Raw genomic sequence first — 20,888 nt, 5'->3', positions numbered from 1 at the left:
ATGAATCAGCTATACATGTATCTCCTCTTTTTTGATTTCCTTTCCATTTAGGTCACCACAGTGCATTAAGTAGAGTTCCCTGTGCTATACAGCAGGGGTCCCCAACCCCTAAGCCTCTGACTGGTACCGGACCACAGCCTGTTAGGAACCGGGCCACACAGCAGGAGGTGAGTGGTGGGCGGGCGAGCTAAGCTTCACCTGCCGCTGACCATCGCTCGCATTACTGCCGAACCATCCCTCCACCCCACCCCCGGTCCGCGGAAAAATTATCTTCAATGAAACTGGTCCCTGGTGCCAAAAGGTTGGGGACCGCTGCTATATAGTACGTTCTCGTTAGTAATCTATTTTATACATAGTATCAATAGTGTATATGAGGAACATCTTATTTGAAAGTAAGAAAGGATTTAAAGAATGATAGGGACTTTTCCCATCAACAGAAGAATGGATAAAGAAGACAAGGTATAAACACACACACACACAGACACACACACAGTGGAATACTAGCCAGCCATTAAAAAGAATGAAATTTTGCCATTTGCAACAACATGGATGGACTTGTAGGGCACTGTGCTAAGTGAAATAAGTCAGAGAAAGAGAAATACTGTATGATATCACTTATATGAGGAATCTAAAAAATACAACAAACTAAACAAACTAGTGAATAAAACAAAAAAGAAGCAGACTCACAGATACAGAGAACAAACTAATGGTTACAACCAGTGGGGAGGGGGGTAAGGGCAATACAGGGGTGGAGGAGTGGGAGGTATAAACTACTGGGTGTAAGACAGGCTCGAGGATATACTGTACATAACATGGGGGATAGAGCCAATATTTTGTAATAACTGTAAATGGAGAGTAACCTTTAAAATTGTAAAAAAAAAATTTAATTAAATTAAAAAATAAAGGTTTACATTTATGCTAAACTAAAAAAATAATAAATAAAACAAATGACACAGCTTTATACGTACTGATGCAGAGTGACTTCTAATATATACTAAGTGAAAAAATAATGTGTAGAACAAAAAAGAATGATATGAACTTTTCAAAAGGACAGAGAATCAACCTGAAGGGGCTCCTAATGGCCAGTTTGGGAAAATCTAAGCATTAAAACTTATAAGGAGAGTAAATGATTATAACCCACTGAGTAAAAAGGAAATCTATGAATGAGTACATCTGAGATACACAGACAGATGGATGGGAGGGAGGGATAGGTAGAATACAGGGAGAGAAAGAAAGAAGAGGAAGAAGGAAGTAAACTTCTTGAAAAAAGAATATTTACAAAGGTTCAAAGTAACTCTCAACAAAATGTTTATTAATTACCAGGAGGTAAAGAGTAACTTTACAGTAGAGCTATCTGGCAGACACCAACCTGAACAAGTGATTGACATCAACTGTATTGGTATAAATCAAAACCATGTAGTATCTGATAGGATTCAATGAGAAGAACACTTCTCACAGAACAACACTTTTTTGGTATTCCAAAATGAGAAAACATTATACAGAACAATTGGCCTACATCTTCAAAAATGTCAAAGCCATAAAAGCCCAGAAAAGACTAAGGAACTGTTCCAGACTAAGGGAAGAAGAAAACAAAATGCAATGTGATTCTTCAATGGATCGGTTTCACAAAAGTAACAATACTGGGCAACTGACAAAACCTGAATGGAGTCCAAGGACTGAATGGTAGAAGTATATCAACATTAACTTCCTGATCCTGATAGTTGTATTGTGGTTAACAAAGGAGAATGTACTTGATTGTAGGCAAAACATACTAAAGTACTCAGGGATGATAAAGCATCGTGTTGGTAACTTAAATTCAACCGTTTCCAGAATAGATAGAAAGTTATCTATTCTATTGGGGGGTGGGGGCAGTTATTTTCCCGGACATTCCCAATCAACTCCATGGGCCCCTTGAAAGCATTTGTCAGTTATCTTAAACACCTGTTATGGTCTATACCACAAAAGAGCCACCTGTGAGGCAAATATTCTCATTCCAGCAGTGGGGAGCCCATGACCTGAAGAGAACAGTTCCTTCACACCAACCTAATGTTTTGGCCTAAGCAGCAAAATCAAGACAGTTGTCCGCATTTCCTCTTCAAATAACTTCATTTTCAAACGAAGAAATGCAGATTAAGAGGGAGGATGGAAAACATCTTCTTTTCCATATTAAAAGGCATAGATCTTTACCTTTGGGGTCATAATCACTACTCGTACAAATGCTAAGGATCAACATTCCATTTTCTAAGGAAAACATGATTCTATGTGTAGAAATCTACACCTATGGAAAAATCACGTTAGAGCGGAAGATTCCTTCTTAAACTTTTCAGAGCAGAATATTAACTTTTGCTTTCTCGTATCTAACGTTAACCAACACACAAAGGGCCTGCAATCACTAGATAAACTGACACTAAGATATAATAGAGCCGAAGAGTCATTAATGCTTTATGGCCTGAACATGTGCGCATCTCCTGCCATCTATTCTTAAGCCGTATAGAATCTTTTCCTTAATTTGTAGCAGATAAATGTCTCATCAACTGTTCAGAAGCTAAGAATTCAGATTGTGATAATTTTCCATTAGAGGGAATTAAAGTCCAAGTGAGTAAGAAGAGGCAGCAAATGCACTGCCTTTCCTTTAGCCTTGATTCCTGGGATCCAGTCTACACAGAGTATGGGGTCTGGATCAAACTGTTTTCAATACTCATCACACAACATGCTTGCCTTCTAGGAGTTTAGCTATATGCTCTTGGGCTTCACGAAACATCAATACAAGAATACTCTACTTGAATAACTTGTATGTATCCGTGAAATCATAGCTGAAAACATAATCCACTACGTCACAATGGCAGAACCCACAAACTGTCTTTCTCATTGAGTACAACGCCAGGAAACAAATGGACCGACTTTCATTCCACACACAATGAATACTATGTAACTCAGTGCTGCGCAGAGAAAGGAACAGTTCCTTATTAGTCTTAGCAGCCCAGAAGCTCAAATCCAATGCAGAGAACAGCAGTTTAACTGGCTCCTCCCGTAGGGCCTTCGTACCCTCTACTTTCTGTGCTCTTCTCTTCGCAGATGGTTTACTCTGTGTTTATCTTTAATAGTCCTGCTTTATACCACCTTTTTAATCCTACCAGCAGATTTAAATCCTCTTGAAAGTACTCAGCATATGTACGCACACATGTATTTATTTTCTTTCCCTTACAAATTTTCCTCCTGATATCTCTTATATTTTCAGGTAGCATTCTACTCTTAATGATCTAGAAGTTTTCAACGATACGGACAGCAAGAGGCTAACTTAACAACGACCAGGGAGCTGGCATCACCAAGCCCCCGTGCTCTGCCGGCGGGCGCGTGGCGCGCGGGCTCGTCACCTTTGCAGTAGTCTGCGGGGTCCTCCTGCTCCTCATCGTCTGACCCCAGGATCTCCTCCTCTGGCTCCGGGGGCGCAGGGTCTGCCAGAGGCGGCGGTGGTGGAGGGGGCGGGGGTGGAGGAACCAAGGGAGCTTTCTGCTGAGGCTCCGGCCTGAAACAGAGGAAGGACAATTCCTGTTTACTCAGAAGTAAATCCTGCATTATGAATACACTTGAGAGTTTCTTAATATGGGAAAAAATAAAACTTGTCACACACTAAGAAGAGATGCTGATTAACGTCACTTCAGCCACTTTAGCTGAATTCAAGTACTGCTTCAAAACACAAGTGGGGGGCGGGGGGGTGACTACCCTTATTAACCAAGGAATATTTCTGCAGGCCCGTTTTCACTCCAAGCGTCATTATTTCTTAAGTCTTGATAATATTATGAATTGTAAGTGAAAAAGAGTTATCCTCTCATGATACACAGCCTTAGTAGTTAGAACACATCCCCCAGAGATTAGAAAAAGACAGAGGAAAGCAACCCTAGACTTTAAAAAAAGGGCTTATTTTCCATCATTTTAAAATCAGAATTCCTTTCCCCATAGAAACAGCAGGAATGTGGTTAGGTTTCCTGGATAACTCATAAAAGCCAACTAATGTATACTGTAATGTACACCTTGCTTAGCAAGACAAGAACACTGTCCCAAACTGGAAATTAAACAAAGAAAACACCCACTGCAGTCGAATACAAATACAATCCATACATCAATGTAAGACTTCCAATGGTTATTTCTAATTGTTACAAAAAGGCTAAATGTTTAGTACACTCTTTTACAAAAGACAGGAAAACCTATAATACTAAAAACAAATAAACAACTTAAGAGGTTACAGATGTAAATCTTTCAGATATCTAGAATAACTCAGGATATATTAAATACATTTGCTTAGAAGTAAAGCATTCATAATGCAATTCTGTAAAATCAAGCTTTCACTTATAAAATGTAACTGCTCCTTCTAGCCATATCCCAATGGGGAATCTTGAACCAACAGTCTCAACTGGATGCAGAACCTCTCTTGAGCTGCAAGCTGCCCTAACAACAGGACCACCACTGCTCTCCCTGAGCTGGCCACAGCTCTACAGATAAAAAGTGGGGAGGGAAAAGATACCGAGTGGTAGGGGCAAGGGGGTTCGGCTGATGGACTGTTCCCCAGAGGCAGTTTCAGTGGCATGAACAGAGGGCCTCTAGTCTGGGGAGCAAGGGGAACCTCACAGACACTGATGTGGTAGATAATCGCCATTTTTTTGGCCTGCCCAGTACTGATGCTCCCTTTCTAAAAGCACGTTTTGGAACACTGCTACTCCCTGCACAATGAAAGGCTGGCTCCAGTCCTCTCTCCTCATTGTGGTACAGCCTAGGGCACAGAGCCGTGGAACCTTGCTTGAGAAGGTCAGCCATCACAGGGTGCAAACTCATCCTAGCTGCTAGTAAAAGGCAGGGTCAAAGGACTTGCCCCTTTCTAAGCTGAACCTCTAAATTCTTGCCAAATCTAGGAGCCCCCAAATAGCCTTTAGCACACTGCCTTCAGCCTAAGGTAGTTACAGCTCATTTATGTGGGTTGCCACCAAAAACTCCAAGTGCCACAGCAAACGAAGGAAGGCAGTAGAAACACCAGCAGTCATGAGGATGGGGTGGGGATCACATCTCACAGGTAACCTTAAAGGTCAACCCTGGCAAGTATGATTACCTTTGGCAGGACAACTAAAGAATGTTTATAATCTGAAAATGACTTGTACTGATTTCTACTTGCTACAATTTATGGAGACTCAAAGTTACAGCTCCTTAGGTAACAGACATTAGGACAATGGTGGTGATAACATTCTCAATTAACCATGCCTCATGATGGAGTACTGAAAGGGAGTCATCACAACCAAACACCAACACCACTGCCAGGACCTCCAAAGAAATCCCAAGAGACCTTATGCAAAAAGAGGCCTGAGGAAGGGGAGGTAGGAGAGGAACTGCACCAGTTTCAATGCTTCCCCAAAGGGAAGAGGTTAGAGAAAAGATTTACATGACCCATTCTTGGGGGTGGAATCTATCTATTTGACAAATTTGCTCAACCAAAAATACTTTCAATGTTGACTATTTCTTCCTAAGAAATTTCATATGAAAAAATAAAGAGATTCTCTAAATTAAAAAAAAAAAAACCAAAAAACAACAACACATATTCCCTGTGGAGACTATGTAACAACTAATGAAAAGGGAAGGACTAGAAGATCTTGTTCCACTGCTGCAGGGTGCTGCTACGATCGACACCACTGATACTTGGGCCAGGAAACTCACAGCTGTGGGTGCTGTTTTGTACACTGGAGAACGCTGTCAGCCTGGCCTCCAGCCACTACATGTCAGTTGTGATCATCACATGTCCAGAGACAAAGCAACCTAAATGTCCATCAACAGAGGAATGGATAAAGAAGATGTGGTACATATATACAATGGAATATTACTCAGCCATAAAAAAGAATGAAGTAATGCCATTTGCAGCAACATGGGTGGACCTAGAGATTCTCATACTAAGTGAAGTAAGTCAGACAGAGAAAGACAAATACATGATATCGTTTATATGTGGAATCTAAAAAAAACAGGGTACAAATGAACTTATTTACAAAATAGAAGTAGACTCACAAATGTAGAAAACAAACTGATGGTTACCAGGGGATGAGCGGGGTGGGGGATAAATTGGGAGACTGGGATTGACAATATACATACTACTATATATAAAATAGATAACTAATAAGGACCTGCTGTATAGCACAGGGAACTCTACTCAATACTCTGTAATGGCCTACATGGGACAAGAATCTTAAAAAAAACCAACACTGGATATATGTATATGTATAAATGATTCACTCTGCTGTACACCTGAAACTAACACAACATTGTAAATCAACTATACTCCAATAAAAAATTTTTTAATCATCACCAAAAAAAACCTATGTCCAGACACTGACAAATGAGTGGGGAGGAGGGGGAGGGAGGGAGGGGAGGGGAGTGGTGGCAAAATGATGCCCATGTGAGCACCACTTCATCGGTGGCATTTGCTACATATACCTTTACCTCAATGGAACAGACTGTATCTATGATAAGGGAGAAGAGATTCTAATTTTCACATGCCCATTTTCTCTAGTTTGAGAGGCTTGGGTATCTTTATCATAATGTATGTCTCTTGGTGAGCTGCCACGTCACTTGCTTAACAAAATTCTCAGACCCTCTGGGGTCAGGGAGGGCCATGCTGAACAGGCAGGCAGATAGTTCCCGCAAAGCCAGTTCTATCAAGATAAAGGGATGAGTCAGGGTACCTTGAAATACAGAGGAAGTTGAGTAATGTTGATGTAATATCTTGACTGGCTATCATATCAAAACACCTAGAACTCTGCTATCCTCTGGCCCCATGTGAGTGCTGAGCACTGAAAATGTACCTTGTCCTTATTGAGATGTGTTCTAAGTGTAAAATACGTACTGAATTGCCAAGATTTGGTACAAAAAAATGTAAAGTATTTTATTAATAATTTTATATTGGGGCTTCCCTGGTGGCACAGTGATTGGTAGTCCGCCTGCCGATACAGGGGACACGGGTTCGTGCCCCGGTCCGGGAAGATCCCACATGCCGTGAAGCAGCTGGGCCCGTGAGCCATGGCCGCTGAGCCTGCGCGTCCGCAGCCTGTGCTCCGCAACGGGAGAGGCCACAGCAGTGAGAGGCCCACGTACTGGAAAAACAACAACAACATATATATATATATGATAATTTCATATTTATTACATGTTAAAATAATAATGTTTTGGATATAATAAATTATTAAAATTAAATTCATCTTTTTTTTTTAAATGTGGCTACTAGAACACTTTAAATTACAAATGAGGCTCACATTACATTTCTATTAGATGGCATCACTCTAGACCCTCAGGTTCAACAATAGCAGAGGACTGTCTTGGCAGAGATTCCTGGTCATATCAGTGAATATTTTTTTCTGAGGCTTCTCCCAGTAACCTGCTTCACACCAATTATCACCAACTCTCAAATTACCCAGTTCATCATAGTAAGATAAGTACACTGTAACTACCAAATGTTACAGTCCAATCACTGACTCCTTTTCATCCCATCCAGCCTTGTTACTGCCTACTGCACAGGAAAAACACAGTAAATTTGTCTTAGGGCAGACGGACGTAAGAGAGAATGATGCCACACTGTCTTTAAAGGCTGCCTTCTTCAAACTGGTCTCTGGTGGCTTCTACAGCACCTCAAAGCCTGGTTAAATCTCAACTGTTTAAAAGATCAAGAGGTGATCTCACCAAGTGTATACTCATGAAATACATCAAGCGATTAAAAAAAAAAAGACAACTTTCACTAATCCTATTGAAAACCATCAAGAAGTTATTTCAAAAGACAAACCAAAAAAGTTATTACATATAAGAATTAATAGGGAGTTCCCTGGTGGTCCAGTGGTTAGGACTTGGCGCTGTCACTGCTGTGGCCTGGGTTCAATCCCTGGTCAGGGAACTAAGATCCAGCAAGCCATGCGGCATGGCCAGAAAAAAAAAAAAAAAGAATTACTAGAAGCACATAAGCCGTGGGGGGGAAAACTCATAAATATTTTCAACAACAATGCCAACACTACTAAATGGTGAAAGAATAGTCTTTCAACAAATGTAACTGGGACAAATGGCTATCTGCATACAAAAAAATGTTGTAACCCTACCTCACATAAATACATAAATATTAACTCAAAATTAGTAACTTGGGACTTCCCTTGGTGGTCCAGTGGTTAAGACTTCACACTCCCAAGGCAGGGGCCCAGGTTCGATCCCTGGTCAGGGAACTAGATTCCACATGCATGTCGCAACTAAAAGATCCCGCATGCCACAACTAAAAGATCCCGCGTGACGCAACTAAGACCCGGTGCAGCCAAATAAATAAATTAAAATATTTTTTAAAAAAATAATAACTTGCAGGAGGGCTTCCCTGGTGGCACAGCGGTTGAGAATCCGCCTGCTGATGCGGGGGACACGGGTTCGTGCCCCAGTCCGGGAGGATCCCACATGCCGTGGAGCGGCTGGGCCCGTGAGCCATGGCTGCTGAGCCTGCGCGTCCAGAGCCTGTGCTCCGTAACGGAAGAGGCCACAACAGTGAGAGGCCCGCACGCCACAAAAAAAAAAAAAAAAAAAAAAAATTAGTAACTTGCAGGAAAAAATATGAGTAAATCTTGATTACCTTAGGCTTGGCAATGTTTCTTAGATATGATACTAAAAGCATAAGCAATAGAAGAAAAAAAGATAAAACTGGACTTGAACAAAATTGAGAACGTTTGCGTTTCAAAGGGCACCATCAAGAAAGTAAAGACAACCCAGAGAATGGAAGAATATATTTATAAATCATACAGCTTTAAACAAACTTGTATCTAGAATATAAAAAGAAATTTGTAACACGACGATAAAGAGACAAATTTTAAAAATTAAAGAAAAGAAGTAGAACAGACATTTCTCCAAAGAAGATATACAAATGACCAATAAGCACATGAAAAGATGTTCAGCATCATTAGTCAATTGGAAGAGGGAAGTCAAAACCACAATGAGATACTACTTCACGTCCAACAGAATGGTTATATTAAAAAAAACACCAGGCAACAACAAGTATTGTCAAGAATGAAGACACTGGAACCATCATACTACTGTAGCAGGAGTATAATATAGCACAGCTGTTCTGGAATATCTGGTAGTTCCGAAAAGGTTGAATTTAGAGTTACCATGAAACCCAGCAATTCCAATCCTAGGTATATACCCAAGAGAAATGAAAACATCTGACCCCACAAAATCTTGTGTAAAAATGTTCATAGCAGTGCTATTCAGAATAGATAAAACGCAGCAACAACCCAAATGTGCATCAACTGATAGATGGGTAAGTAAAATGTGGTATATCCTTACAATGTAATATTATTCAGCAATAGAAACAAATGAAGTACTGATAATACATGTTACAGTAAGGATGACCCTTGAAAACATTACGCTAAATGAAAAACACGAGTCAGAAAAGAACACACGTTGAATGATGCCATTTTACATCAAAACGTCCAGAATAGGGAAATTCGTAGAGTGTATTAATGGTTGCTTGGAGTTGGGAGCAGGGGAAGAGAAAAGTGGAAATTGACTGTTAATAGATAAGGGGGATTCTTCAGGAGGCATGAAAACGTTCTCATGTGGTGATGGTTATACAACCATGTGAATATACTTAAAAAATACTGAACTGCATACTTTAAAAATCTAAGTTGTATGGTATTTGAATTATACCTCAAAAAGCTGTTTTTTAAAAAGCAAAAGCCTATACGACTATATAATACCTTTTAATATCCACCTTATACCTTAATAAAGTATATGCTTCCAAGAAAAATCATAAATATCTACATTTAGATTTAAGCAATCTATATGCATGGTCTCTTTTACAAATGCCTAATACATTCACAGTGAAAAATAACATGTAGTTCTGTAAAAAGTAGAGAGTCTATCTAATCATCTGAAGTTTCTATAAGGCACTAGTAATTTCAGAACGTGTATGTATACATAAGAAAATGTACCAACTCAGTGACTGGAATAAAAAATTTAGAAAGCAAAATTCCAACTAGTCATTCATATTTTTCACAAAGAACTATATTTATTTTGCCCTACATAAAACATAACTAAATATTCTAATCATTACTCCAAATAGGGCTATCAGGCCCTTGTGACATATTAAAAGTAGTCTCGGGCTTCCCTGGTGGCGCAGTGGTTGAGAATCTGCCTGCTAATGCAGGGGACACGGGTTCGAGCCCTGGTCTGGGAGGATCCCACATGCCGTGGAGCAACTAGGCCCGTGAACCACAACTACTGAGCCTGCGCGTCTGGAGCCTGTGCTCTGCAACAAGAGAGGCCGTGACAGTGAGAGGCCCGCGCACCGCGATGAAGAGTGGCCCCCGCTTGCCACAACTAGAGAAAGCCCTCGCACAGAAACGAAGACCCAACACAGCAAAAATAAATAAAATAAAATAATAAACTCCTACCCCCAACATCTTCTTAAAAACAAAATATTTTTCTTTAAATATTACATTAGAATACTAAGATTATTTTATCATGCTTATCGACTTCATATTATATTTTTCATGTACATTTGCTCTATTAGTAAAGTGAGAAAAAACTGAACGACCCTTGCAAAATGCATACATCATCTGCTCTAAATTGCCACGGCAACCAGATGGGAGTTCTCTGATTTCCTTCCAGCTGCTATTTCTTTTCCATTCCAGCAGAGAAAAAGAAGTAAACCTCACATTTGGCAGAAAAAGAAGTACTTTCCTTTGTTATCAGCTTAAATGGCAACTGACACCATTTAAGAAATTAATTCAGTTAATCTTTAACCAAAACATAAAGAAAAGGAATCCCAAACCAATTTCTTCAGGTAGTATTCTAGGGACATTCACATAAAGTCAAATTTCTTTTTCTTTCCTCGTATGTCGACAGCCTAAATCTAAAACTCACTCTCTTCCTCCCACCCTCCTTCTCACTCTTCCTCTCTTGGTGGTAATTGTCAGCCTGAGAAACATGCAATCTGGCATTTCTACTTAAGGACAGAATCAATCAGTATACACTTTCTCTCAAAATAGCTTATCTAAAAAGGCTAGCTGCTGTAGCACTGGGTAAAGTCACACAGCTAGGGAGGAAAAAGCCACAATGATTTCATGTATTCCTCTCCAATGAAAAGAGAATTTCTAAACTTTGTATAAATCAAACCTAAATGTGAAGTGTCTGCTGTGGTAGGCAGAATTCTAAATTGAGCCCCAATGACCCTTGCCCTGTGTAATTCCCTGTTCCTCTGAGTGTGGGTAGCCCTGTGAATATGATATCACTCTTGTAATTATGTTATGTTATATGGCAAAAGGGCAGATACACTGGGTGGGCCTAACCTAACCACATGAGCCTTTTTACAGGTGAGGGTTTTTCTCTGACTGGTCAAAGAAAAAGTCAGGGGCGTGCTTGAGCTAACCTGCAAAAAAGCAAACATTCATGTCAGGAACTGCCCATTAGGGCCACAGAGCAAGGAATTACGGGTGGCCTCTAGGAGTGAGAGTGGTCCCCAGCCAACAGCTAGAAGGATAACAACAACTTCAGTGCAAGGAAGAGTTCTGCCAATAACTAGTCATCTTAAAAGAGGACTCCAATCCCCAAATGAGAACTGCAGCCTTGGCCAGCAGTTTGGTTTCAGTCCAGTGAGAAATCAGCCACCTGTGCAGCCCTAACTTCTGACCTACAGAACTGTGAGCTAATAAACAGGTATTGTTTTCACCTGCTAAGTGTGGTAATTTGTGCAGCAATAGAAAATGAATAGAGCTGCCAAGTTCTCAATAAGTAATAGAGTAGTTCATTTTAAATTATCAGATTTTGGCCTCAACCAAATCTGGGGTTTTTTAAATAATTGAAATGATCAGAGGAATTAAGAAGCTGGGTAATAAGAATGTGACAGCCAATTCTCTTTGGGGCACAGGCAAGTTAAAAAAAAAAAGAAAGGAAAACAAAAACTTATTCCCCAAATTCTAACAGAAACAATCATAATTCCAAGCCAGACACTTTACATGGTCTTACTAAGACTGTGTCGTCTTCTAGAACACTGAACATAGTTAGTGAAGATGTAAGTAAATCACACCTGCTTCCCAACTAAACTACACCTTAGACAGCAAACGAGTTGACTACTTGACCACCTAACAACATATGTATGACGGAGCTATAGACTTCTCATCCACCTGTATTATTAATATTTCATAAAACAGTGTGGGGCCTGGCAGTACACGTTATTACTACTGAAGAAGAGAAAGGCAGACAGAAAAGTTTAATCCAGAGCCCAAAAGCATGTAAAAATGGTATCCACTGATTCCACAAATACTCAGAATAGCATATAACAGCGGTCCCCAGCCTTTTTGACACCAGGGACCAGCTTCGTGGAAGACAGTTTTTCCATGGGATGGGGTGGGGGGATGGTTTCGGGACGATTCAAGCACATTACGTTTATTGTGCACTTTCCTTCTTATTATTGTTACATTGTACTACATAATGAAATGATTATACAGCTCACCATAATGCAGAATCCGTGGGAGTCCTGAGCTTGTTTTCCTGCAACTAGATGGTCCCACCTGGGGGTGACAGGAGACAGTGACACCTGAAGTGTGTGCCTTAGGTCCAGTCTACTCCATAAGATGCAGCTTGTCACTTGCCACTCACTGATAGGGTTTTGATATGACTCTGTAGGCAGCTGATTTATCAGGGTCTCTGTGCAGTCAAACCCCTCTGCTAATGATAATCTCTGTTTGCAGCCGCTCCCCAGTGCTAGCATCGCCTCAGCTGCACCTCAGATCATCAGGCACTAGATTCTCATAAGGAGCACGCAGCCTAGATCACTCGCACGCACAGTTCACAGTAGGGTTTGCGCTCCTATGAGAATCTGATGCAGCCACTGATCTGACAAGAGGTGGAGCTCAGGTGGCAATGCGAGTGACGGGGAGCAGCTGCAAATACAGATGAGGCTTCACTCGCCTGCCACTCACCTCCTGCTGTGCGGCCCGGTTCCTAACAGGTCACCAACTGATATCGGTCCGTGGCCCGGGGGTTGGGGATCCCTGGCGTATAGCATGCACCATGACGTGTACCGGGGCACAAAGGAGCCCGGCACTGAGGGATGCATGGTCTAGCAAGAGGGCTCTAGAGAAATGCCTGTAAACACAAGAATATAGGAATATAACTGCTCCAAGTGTTGTTATAGAGGAGGAGGTGGCAGAGGGCTGAGCCAGAAACATCTACATGCTGGGAGTGATCTTAGAGACAGAACAGAATGAGGCACAGGGGGTGGAGGAGGGTGGCCAAGGCCCAGGAACAGGGTGATGAGAGGCACAAAGGCCTAAACTAGTCCAGTGTGGCTGGAGACAGGGAAGAGGTTCAGCAGCAGCCAGTTGACAGAGGAACGACCCACAGTTCTAAGGGATTCGCGCTCTATCCTTAAGGCAAGTAGGAGCCACTGAAACACAATTTTAGGACCAGAGAGTTGCTCTCTGCAAAAAACATATGAAATTGGTATACAGAATGGGTGGAAAGGATAAAAGACAGAAGCAGGGAAACTAGTGAGGTGTCGCAGGAGGAAATGATGAAAACCTGAACTCAGGACTCAGTAATTCATTTGCTGGAGGTGGGTGTCTGTCTCCTAGGTTTCTGATAGTAAGATAGTGTTACCATTAATTTGGAGAGAGAACACAGCAGCAGGAGGAGGAGTGGTTTGCAGTGAAAGCTTACTTCTGTTTCAGCTCATCAGAGTTTGAGGGGCATGTGGGATGTCCAGCATTGTGGACATCCTTGGTGGACTGCTTGGTATATAGAATCTATAGTTAAAAAATAAAGGTTTAGGCTGCCAATAGAAACAGAGGTCATGAGTAAACAGCTGGTAAACAATGCCTCTCCAAGCATGTGAGAGTGCCAAAGAGAACTGAGGGGTTGAAGAGACAAGAGCAACGCCTAGTTAAGAGCTAACATACCAAGGTTAGTCAAACCACCAACAGATTCTAGCCTTCCTGGTTCATGACCTGCAAGCAGTGACCCAGAGCATAATCACCAAGATAAATCCATAAATTTCAAAGACAGATTTTGGAGAATATGTAAGTTTTACCTCATATAAGCCTACCTTTTTACATTAGGACGAGATATACATACAAAAACTAGCAAACTAAGAACCCGTGTGTTTCTATCTAAAAGGCTCTGTTTGTAGGCAATCTGAAGCCAGCTGGGTACAGGGTAAACCACCACTACAAAAAAAAAACGGCGGGGGGTGGGGGGAGAATTGTTTACTAAGACCTGTATGTTGATGAAACTTAACTAGAACAACTTCCTCCTGCTACTCAGGAAATAACGCAAGATGTACCACTTTGAACATGGCTTCTGCACACCTCCGCAAGATTTAAATCAAAAAGCAACTGTAATTATATGACACAATAGCCACTAGCCAAATTAAACAGAGTAAAATTTAAGATTCAGTTCTTCCGTCACCCTAGCCTCATTTTAAGGGCTCAAGCAGCCAGAACCACATACAGCTGGTGACTTATGGTACTGAACAGTGCAGATAATAGAACATTTCTATCATCACAGAAAGTTCTACTGGACAGTGCTGCTCTAGGCAACATTTTAGCAACGTGAACCTCCTCTAGCATATCATTACTTTTAATAAGTAAACAAAATTAACTGAAAAGAGTTTGGAACATTTTTTTATACAGCCCACCATTGGAAATTTTAGCTGTAAAATTATAAACAGGAAGAGTATATTCATTTTTAATTTGACAGATGATTCCAATATTTGAATATCCTTTAGCTCAGCACACCTCCTTACTGGAATTCACCTGATACTCACAGTGACAATGTCCGTAAATAGCAATATATTGGGGTCTAAATGTCCATCAATGGGAGACTTGTTAATAACATGATGATAGATTATGGCACATGCATACAACATAACTCTTCTATAAAAAATGAGGCAAATGAAATTAAGGAAATTCCATCCACAATAGCATCAAAAAGAATAAAACACAGAGCTCCGGTGGCAACCATGGCATATACCGGCCTCACGGTGCCTCTCATTATGATGAGCATGTTCTGTGGCTTCATCAGCTTCCTGGTGCCCTGGTTCATCTGTAAGGGTCCCAACCGGGGAGTTATCATCACCATATTGGTGACCTGTTCAGTTTGCCACTATCTCTTTTGGCTGATTGCAATTCTGGCCCAACTCAACCCTCTCTTTGGACCACAGTTGAAAAATGAAACCATCTGGTACCTCAAGCATCACTGGCCTTGAGGAAGAAGACCTGCTCGCCCGTGCTCAGTCACTGAGGCCACAAAGAGAACTCCTCTGGATGCAAAGTCACCTCCACACCCAGACCACCTTCCTTAACTCAACCGTTTTAGCCATCAACTGCCTTAAATGTTCCCACCACATTTGAATGCCTTATTCTACAATGCAGTATTTTTTCTGGTCACCTTTCTTATTACACTTTGATGAATGATGTACCTATTTAACCTAAAGTATGCTGCCTCCATAAAATGTTTATGTACTCTTCTGAGATAGAAAGTGCTGTTCTTCGGAGAAATAATGTTACTCTCTCCTTGGAACCTGTGGATTTGAAGATGGCTCCTGCCTGCTCTCAACATGGGAATCAGCGAAATGTTTAAGAACTGTTACAAGGCAATAAGACTCCAGTGGGGCAGTCAGTAGGAGAACATGTTCAGAGGGAAAAATCTGCCTCACCAGAATTATACCAAAGTATATTTTCAGGATGAATTTCTTATTTCTGCTATCTTTTAGAATAAATTATTTTTCTGCTTTCCATGGAAAAAGAAAGAATAAGATACAGTTGAACACTGAACAATTAGAGGGTTGGAGCATGGCTGAAAATCGAAGTACAACTTAATAGTTGGCCTTCTGTGTATGTGGTTCCTCCATATACACAGAGTCAACCATCTGTGGACTGTGTAGTACTGTAGTACATACTAATAAAAAAAATCCACGTATAAGTGGACCCAAGCAGTTCAAACCCGTGTTAAGGGTCAACTGTACGTAGGAATAAATTTAACAAAAGAAGTTCAAAATATATACTATCAAAGCTAGAAAAGATTACTGAAAGAAATTAAAGAAGATCTAAATAAACAGAAACACATCCCACGTTAATGGACTGAAGACTTAATTCTGTTAAGATGACAGTATGCCCCAAACTGATCTACAGATTCAATTCAATGCCTATCAAAATACCAGTTGGCTTCTTTGCAGAAATTGATAAGCCATTACTAAAATTCATATGGAAATGAAATGACCCAGAATAGCCAAACCAATATTGAGAAAGAACAATACTGGAAGACTCATGCTTCTTGATTTCGAAACTTACTAAAAGGTACAGTAATCAACAGAGTGTGGCACTGAGAGTCCAGAAATAAACCCTCACATTACCATCAAATGATTTTTCAACAAAGGTGCCAAGACCATTCAATAAGGAAAGAACGGTGTCTTTAAACAAAAGGTGATGAGATAAATGAACACCCACATGCAAAAGAATAAAGCAGGACTCCTATCTCACACTACACGCAAAAATTAACTCACAGTAGATCAAAGACCCAGATGTTAAGACCTAAAACTATTTAAAACTCCTAGAAAAGATGTTCATCTTTAGCCATCAGAAAAACAAAAATCAAAACCACAATGAACCACGAATCCACACGTACTAGGATGGCAATAATCAAAAAGACAGATACTAACAAGTGATGGCAAAAATATGCAAATATTAGAACCCTCACAGACTGTTTATAAGAAAGGAAAATGATGTACACATTTTGAAAACCATTTGAAAAACTAGAAGCAGTTTCTCAAAAGATTAAACAGTTACCATATGACTCAGCAGTTCCACTCCTAGGTATATACACAAGAGAAGCTAAAACATACATCAAAAATAAAAACTTGCGCATAAATGTTCTTAGCCTCATTATTTGTACTACCCCAAAGCAGAAACAATCTAATGTCCATTAACTGATGAATGGATAAATAAAACAAAATAGTAATATAATAGAATATTACTCAACAATAAAAAGTAATGGAAGTACTGATAGATGCTACAACATGGATGATCCTTGAAAACGTTATGGTAAATCAAAGAAGCTAGTCACTAAAGATCATATTATATGATTCCATTTACATGTAATTCCCAGAATAGAGAGAAAGTAGGTTAGTGGCCGCTTATGGCTGAGGGGGTGGGAAGAAATGGAGGTAACTACTCAAGTGTACAGAATTTATTTTGGGGGTGATGAAAATGTTCTAAAATTAGGTGGTTGGTGATGGTTACAAAATTCTGTGAGTAGACTGAAACATCTTTGAATTGCACATTTTAAATTTTATGGTACATAAATTATCTTTCAATAAAGTTGTTACACGAAAATAAAGAGGCTGTCCTCTATGTACTAATATGGAAGATATGCCAATGATAAATACAAAGGCGCAGCGCATTTGTGTATGGCGCGTACCATTTGTTTTACAGATATAACACAATGCATGCACCTCATGGTAACGGACTGTTTCTGGTGGGAGCAACAAGAAACTGACAATAATGGCTCTCCTCCAGGAAAAGGAGCTCAATGACTGATGGTCAGGGAGAGGAATTAACTTTTCAAAAATTCCTTATACTCCTTTCATACTTTTTCAGTTGGGCACCATGCGCACGGCTACTGAAACTAATTATTAATTTATAAAGACAAGAAAGAAAAATAAGGAAAGGCAAAGTGGATGCTGGGAAAGTGGTTCCTATCTCTGACCCCACCACCCCTCCCCCCTCCCCCACCCTTGGCATCTCGGGAGAATTTACTAAAGAACAACAAAATGAACTGTCTAGGGCTGGAAAGCTAGGATAAAAGTCCAGCTCCAAACGACATGCAGTTTTCTGGTAGAAAGCCTGTGGGTTAGTGTGAATACCGGTTCCATCACTTAAAAATCCACGAGAATTCAAGTCAGTGACAACTTCCCTGAGCCTCTCAAGAAAGTCAGAGGTTTATGGTAATTTAAAAGGGATGATACATAAATTCCTTGGTATGGTAACTGTGCACGTGGTAGGCAGTCAATAAAGGTTAATCCTCACGTCCTATTCTCACCTTTCTGGTGTGTGGTTACCATGAACTTGTTTCCTCAGGGCTCCAGCTGTGAATAATAAGGAGGTACACCCTGATATATTATGCATGACAGCGCTATCAGACCTCTGGCCCTTTCTGCTCATCTGTAACTGTGCTAATGCAAAGGTCAGCATCAATCTACCTCTTAACCTCTCTGCTTCTAAACTCATGTATTTTATAATCACGATTGGTTATGAGATTTAAGAAAGTTTCAGAAGCATCTCTATTGTTAATTATCACATATTTCTACAAGGCAATATGACAAAATGGGTTGTACTGCTGCTATAACCATCTTTGGGGGGAAAAAAAGATGTCTAACATAGATTTTAAAAAGTTAACACGTAAGCAAACTGCTTAATAAACATTCTCCAGTAACACATGACTTGTTCTAACTAGGTCTTTTTTGACAAGTACAAAGTTAAGCCTAATCCTCAAAGACTTTCTTGTGAACTAGGTTTCAATGGACTTTACACAACAGAAGAGTTCCCATCTTAAAAACTGTTTCCCCTAGGTGGAAGACAAAATTTACAATTGCTGGCAGAGAGTTTTGGTCATCTGAAGAGTTATTAGTCCACTGCAATACGTTCTGCCTCTTTCAAACTTTATAATTTCAGCCATACACATTCTTCAATATTAGATAAATGGCTTAATTTTTTAAGACTGTTGTTTCAATTAGCACTAATACCAACCTTACTATAGGAATTGTATTTATAGTTCTTCAAGAATGCTGAAGCACATTAATATTATTCCTGTAGGAATGGCCGTTTTCAGAGACTGGTGGATACCTAAAGAAGCTATCAGAAAAACATTTCCCAGAGAAACGGGAGATTCTGCAAGCACCAAATCCAAACCCAATGGGAGAGGCTCAAGAATAAGGTTAGGATTCCAGCTACAATTGCTATCCAAAGACAGGTTCTAGGAAGAGATAGGACTAGAGAAACAAGAACTAGGATCAACCAGTGAGTCGAATTTCGGATACCCAAACTCTCTCGACGAAAGAGGTAGGGGAAATCTCTCCTATTAATCTGCAATCTCAAGCTTCTCCTTGGGCAGAGTTAGCATTTGAATTTATTATTATACCTTGCTAGTTCTGAAACCCCCAAGCCAAGAATTAACTTAGAGTGCTTCCGGGTCACTGCCATCCCTGGGCACCTGGAAGAAGTTAAAAACAAATCCTCTTGGGAGAAATGCATCCTCAATCAGGGCTAACTGGGATTCCAAGCAGTTAAGATTGGGTTGGGCAGGTGTGATTTAATAATTTTTTTTCAAATCACCAAATAAATAAGGAAACAATACCCAATGAGCAAGCCAAAAGAAATAATAAACAGCAAAAGTAACTTCAGATACTAGTACTATGAAATACAGAATATACAATAAATATCATACTGATAGAAATAAAGGAAGGAAATGAAAGCACAAGCAGGAAATTAAAGCATGAGACTTAAAATTCATTGATTGATTAGACAACAAACAAGAGACTGGAAGATGGATCTGAAGAAATCATCTAGGATGTACTGGGTTGGCCAGAAAGTTTCCTTGGGTTCTACTGTAAAACAGGAAAAACCTGAGTGAACTTTTTGGCGAACCCAGTATCACAGAAAGAGAAAGAGATTGAAAACATGACGGAAGGTTGAGAAGTAGAGTAGAGAATGAGAAGATCTAACCAATCTACTCTTTGGGCTTCTTGAAGAAGGGAGAAGAAAGAAGAGCTAAGAATTGTCCAGAATTGATAAGGAACATACATCTCAAATTCAGAAAGCACAAAGTGTTCCAGACAAGGAGAAATCTCCAGAACAATAAAACTGAAGAACTCCAAAGCCAAGAGAAAAAAACAGGGGAAAAACGGCCAGATTTTCTACATAGAAATGACAATTACACCGTCACTAGTGGTCACAAAAGAAAGAAGTCAAACAACAGTGGTGTAAGATCATCAAAGTGCCAAGAGCCAAATGACTGTCATTTTCAGTTATATAACTGGCTAAAGAAAACACGTAGGGACTTCCCTCGTGGCACAGCGGTTAACAATCTGTCTGCCAATGCAGGGGACACGGGTTCGATCCCTGGTCTCGGAAGATCTCACATGCCTCAGAGCAACGAAGCCCGTGCGCCACAAGTACTGAAGCCCGCGCGCCTAGAGCCCGTGGTCCGCAACAAAGAGAAGCCACCGCAACGAGAAGCCCACCCACTGCAACTAGAGAAAGCCCCCGCGCAGCAACGAAGACCCAACACAGCCAAGGGAGGAAGGGAGGGAGGAAGGAAGGAAAACATGTATACATAAAACAAATAAAGGTATTTTCAAATCAACAAAAACTGAGTTTATCATTTACAGACTTCTTCTAAAGAAACTTCTAAAGAATAGATTTCAGGAAGACATGAAACGATGAGGAAGGAAGGTCTAAATTACAAGAAAAAATGGTGATTGATAAACTGGTAAACATGAGTTAAAACAAATAATGAATGTATATTTTCAGGGTGGCAATAAAAATATTACTCAAAATAACAATATTTTAAAAATCAAACTCTTAAATAATAGAACTATTCTGAGTACTTTACTCATATAATTAACTCAATGCTCAAACAACTCTGAAGTACTATTATTCACCCCATCTTCACAGATGAGGATAATAAGGCACAGGGGGTAAGTTCAAGGTCATACAACTAGTGACTGGAGAGCCAGGAAGGAAGCTTGCCCTACTAGGCAGCAGCTGGAAGCAGTGAAATATTTCCAGACCCAACTTTCTAGTAGAACGAGATCTGCTGCTGTGCCAGTGGACTCGGTA

General features: G+C 40.3%; 2 protein-coding genes across 11 annotated transcripts in view; one reads left to right on the top strand and one right to left on the bottom strand.

Annotated features, from left to right (window-relative positions):
• SRPK2 (SRSF protein kinase 2) overlaps nt 1–20,888 on the bottom strand; it is a gene marked incomplete at its 5' end in the record, with an annotated part of 223,919 nt that overhangs the window by 67,260 nt on the left and 135,771 nt on the right. For all 10 annotated transcript variants that reach the window (XM_079932073.1, XM_079932074.1, XM_079932067.1 and 7 more), the window contains one exon: nt 3,375–3,526. In XM_079932073.1, the coding sequence (XP_079788199.1) occupies nt 3,375–3,526 (152 nt within the window). The remainder of the gene's footprint in view (nt 1–3,374; nt 3,527–20,888) is intronic.
• On the top strand, nt 9,689–20,307 carry LOC307191312 (V-type proton ATPase subunit e 1-like). Its single transcript, XM_079931284.1, has one exon. The coding sequence runs from the start codon at nt 14,858–14,860 to the stop codon at nt 15,257–15,259; it is 402 nt and encodes a 133-aa protein (XP_079787410.1). The 5' UTR covers nt 9,689–14,857; the 3' UTR covers nt 15,260–20,307.

The sequence above is a fragment of the Stenella coeruleoalba genome (assembly GCF_951394435.1).
Source record: "Stenella coeruleoalba genome assembly, chromosome: 9".
NCBI classification, from domain to species: Eukaryota; Metazoa; Chordata; class Mammalia; order Artiodactyla; family Delphinidae; genus Stenella; species Stenella coeruleoalba.
Note: the sequence above shows the minus strand (reverse complement) of the source record. Positions and strands in the feature narration are given on the sequence as shown.

Coding starts and splice junctions, on each gene's coding strand:
- LOC307191312 (XM_079931284.1), top strand. CDS start 14,858: ATGTCCATCAATGGGAGACTTGTTAATAACATGATGATAGATTATGGC.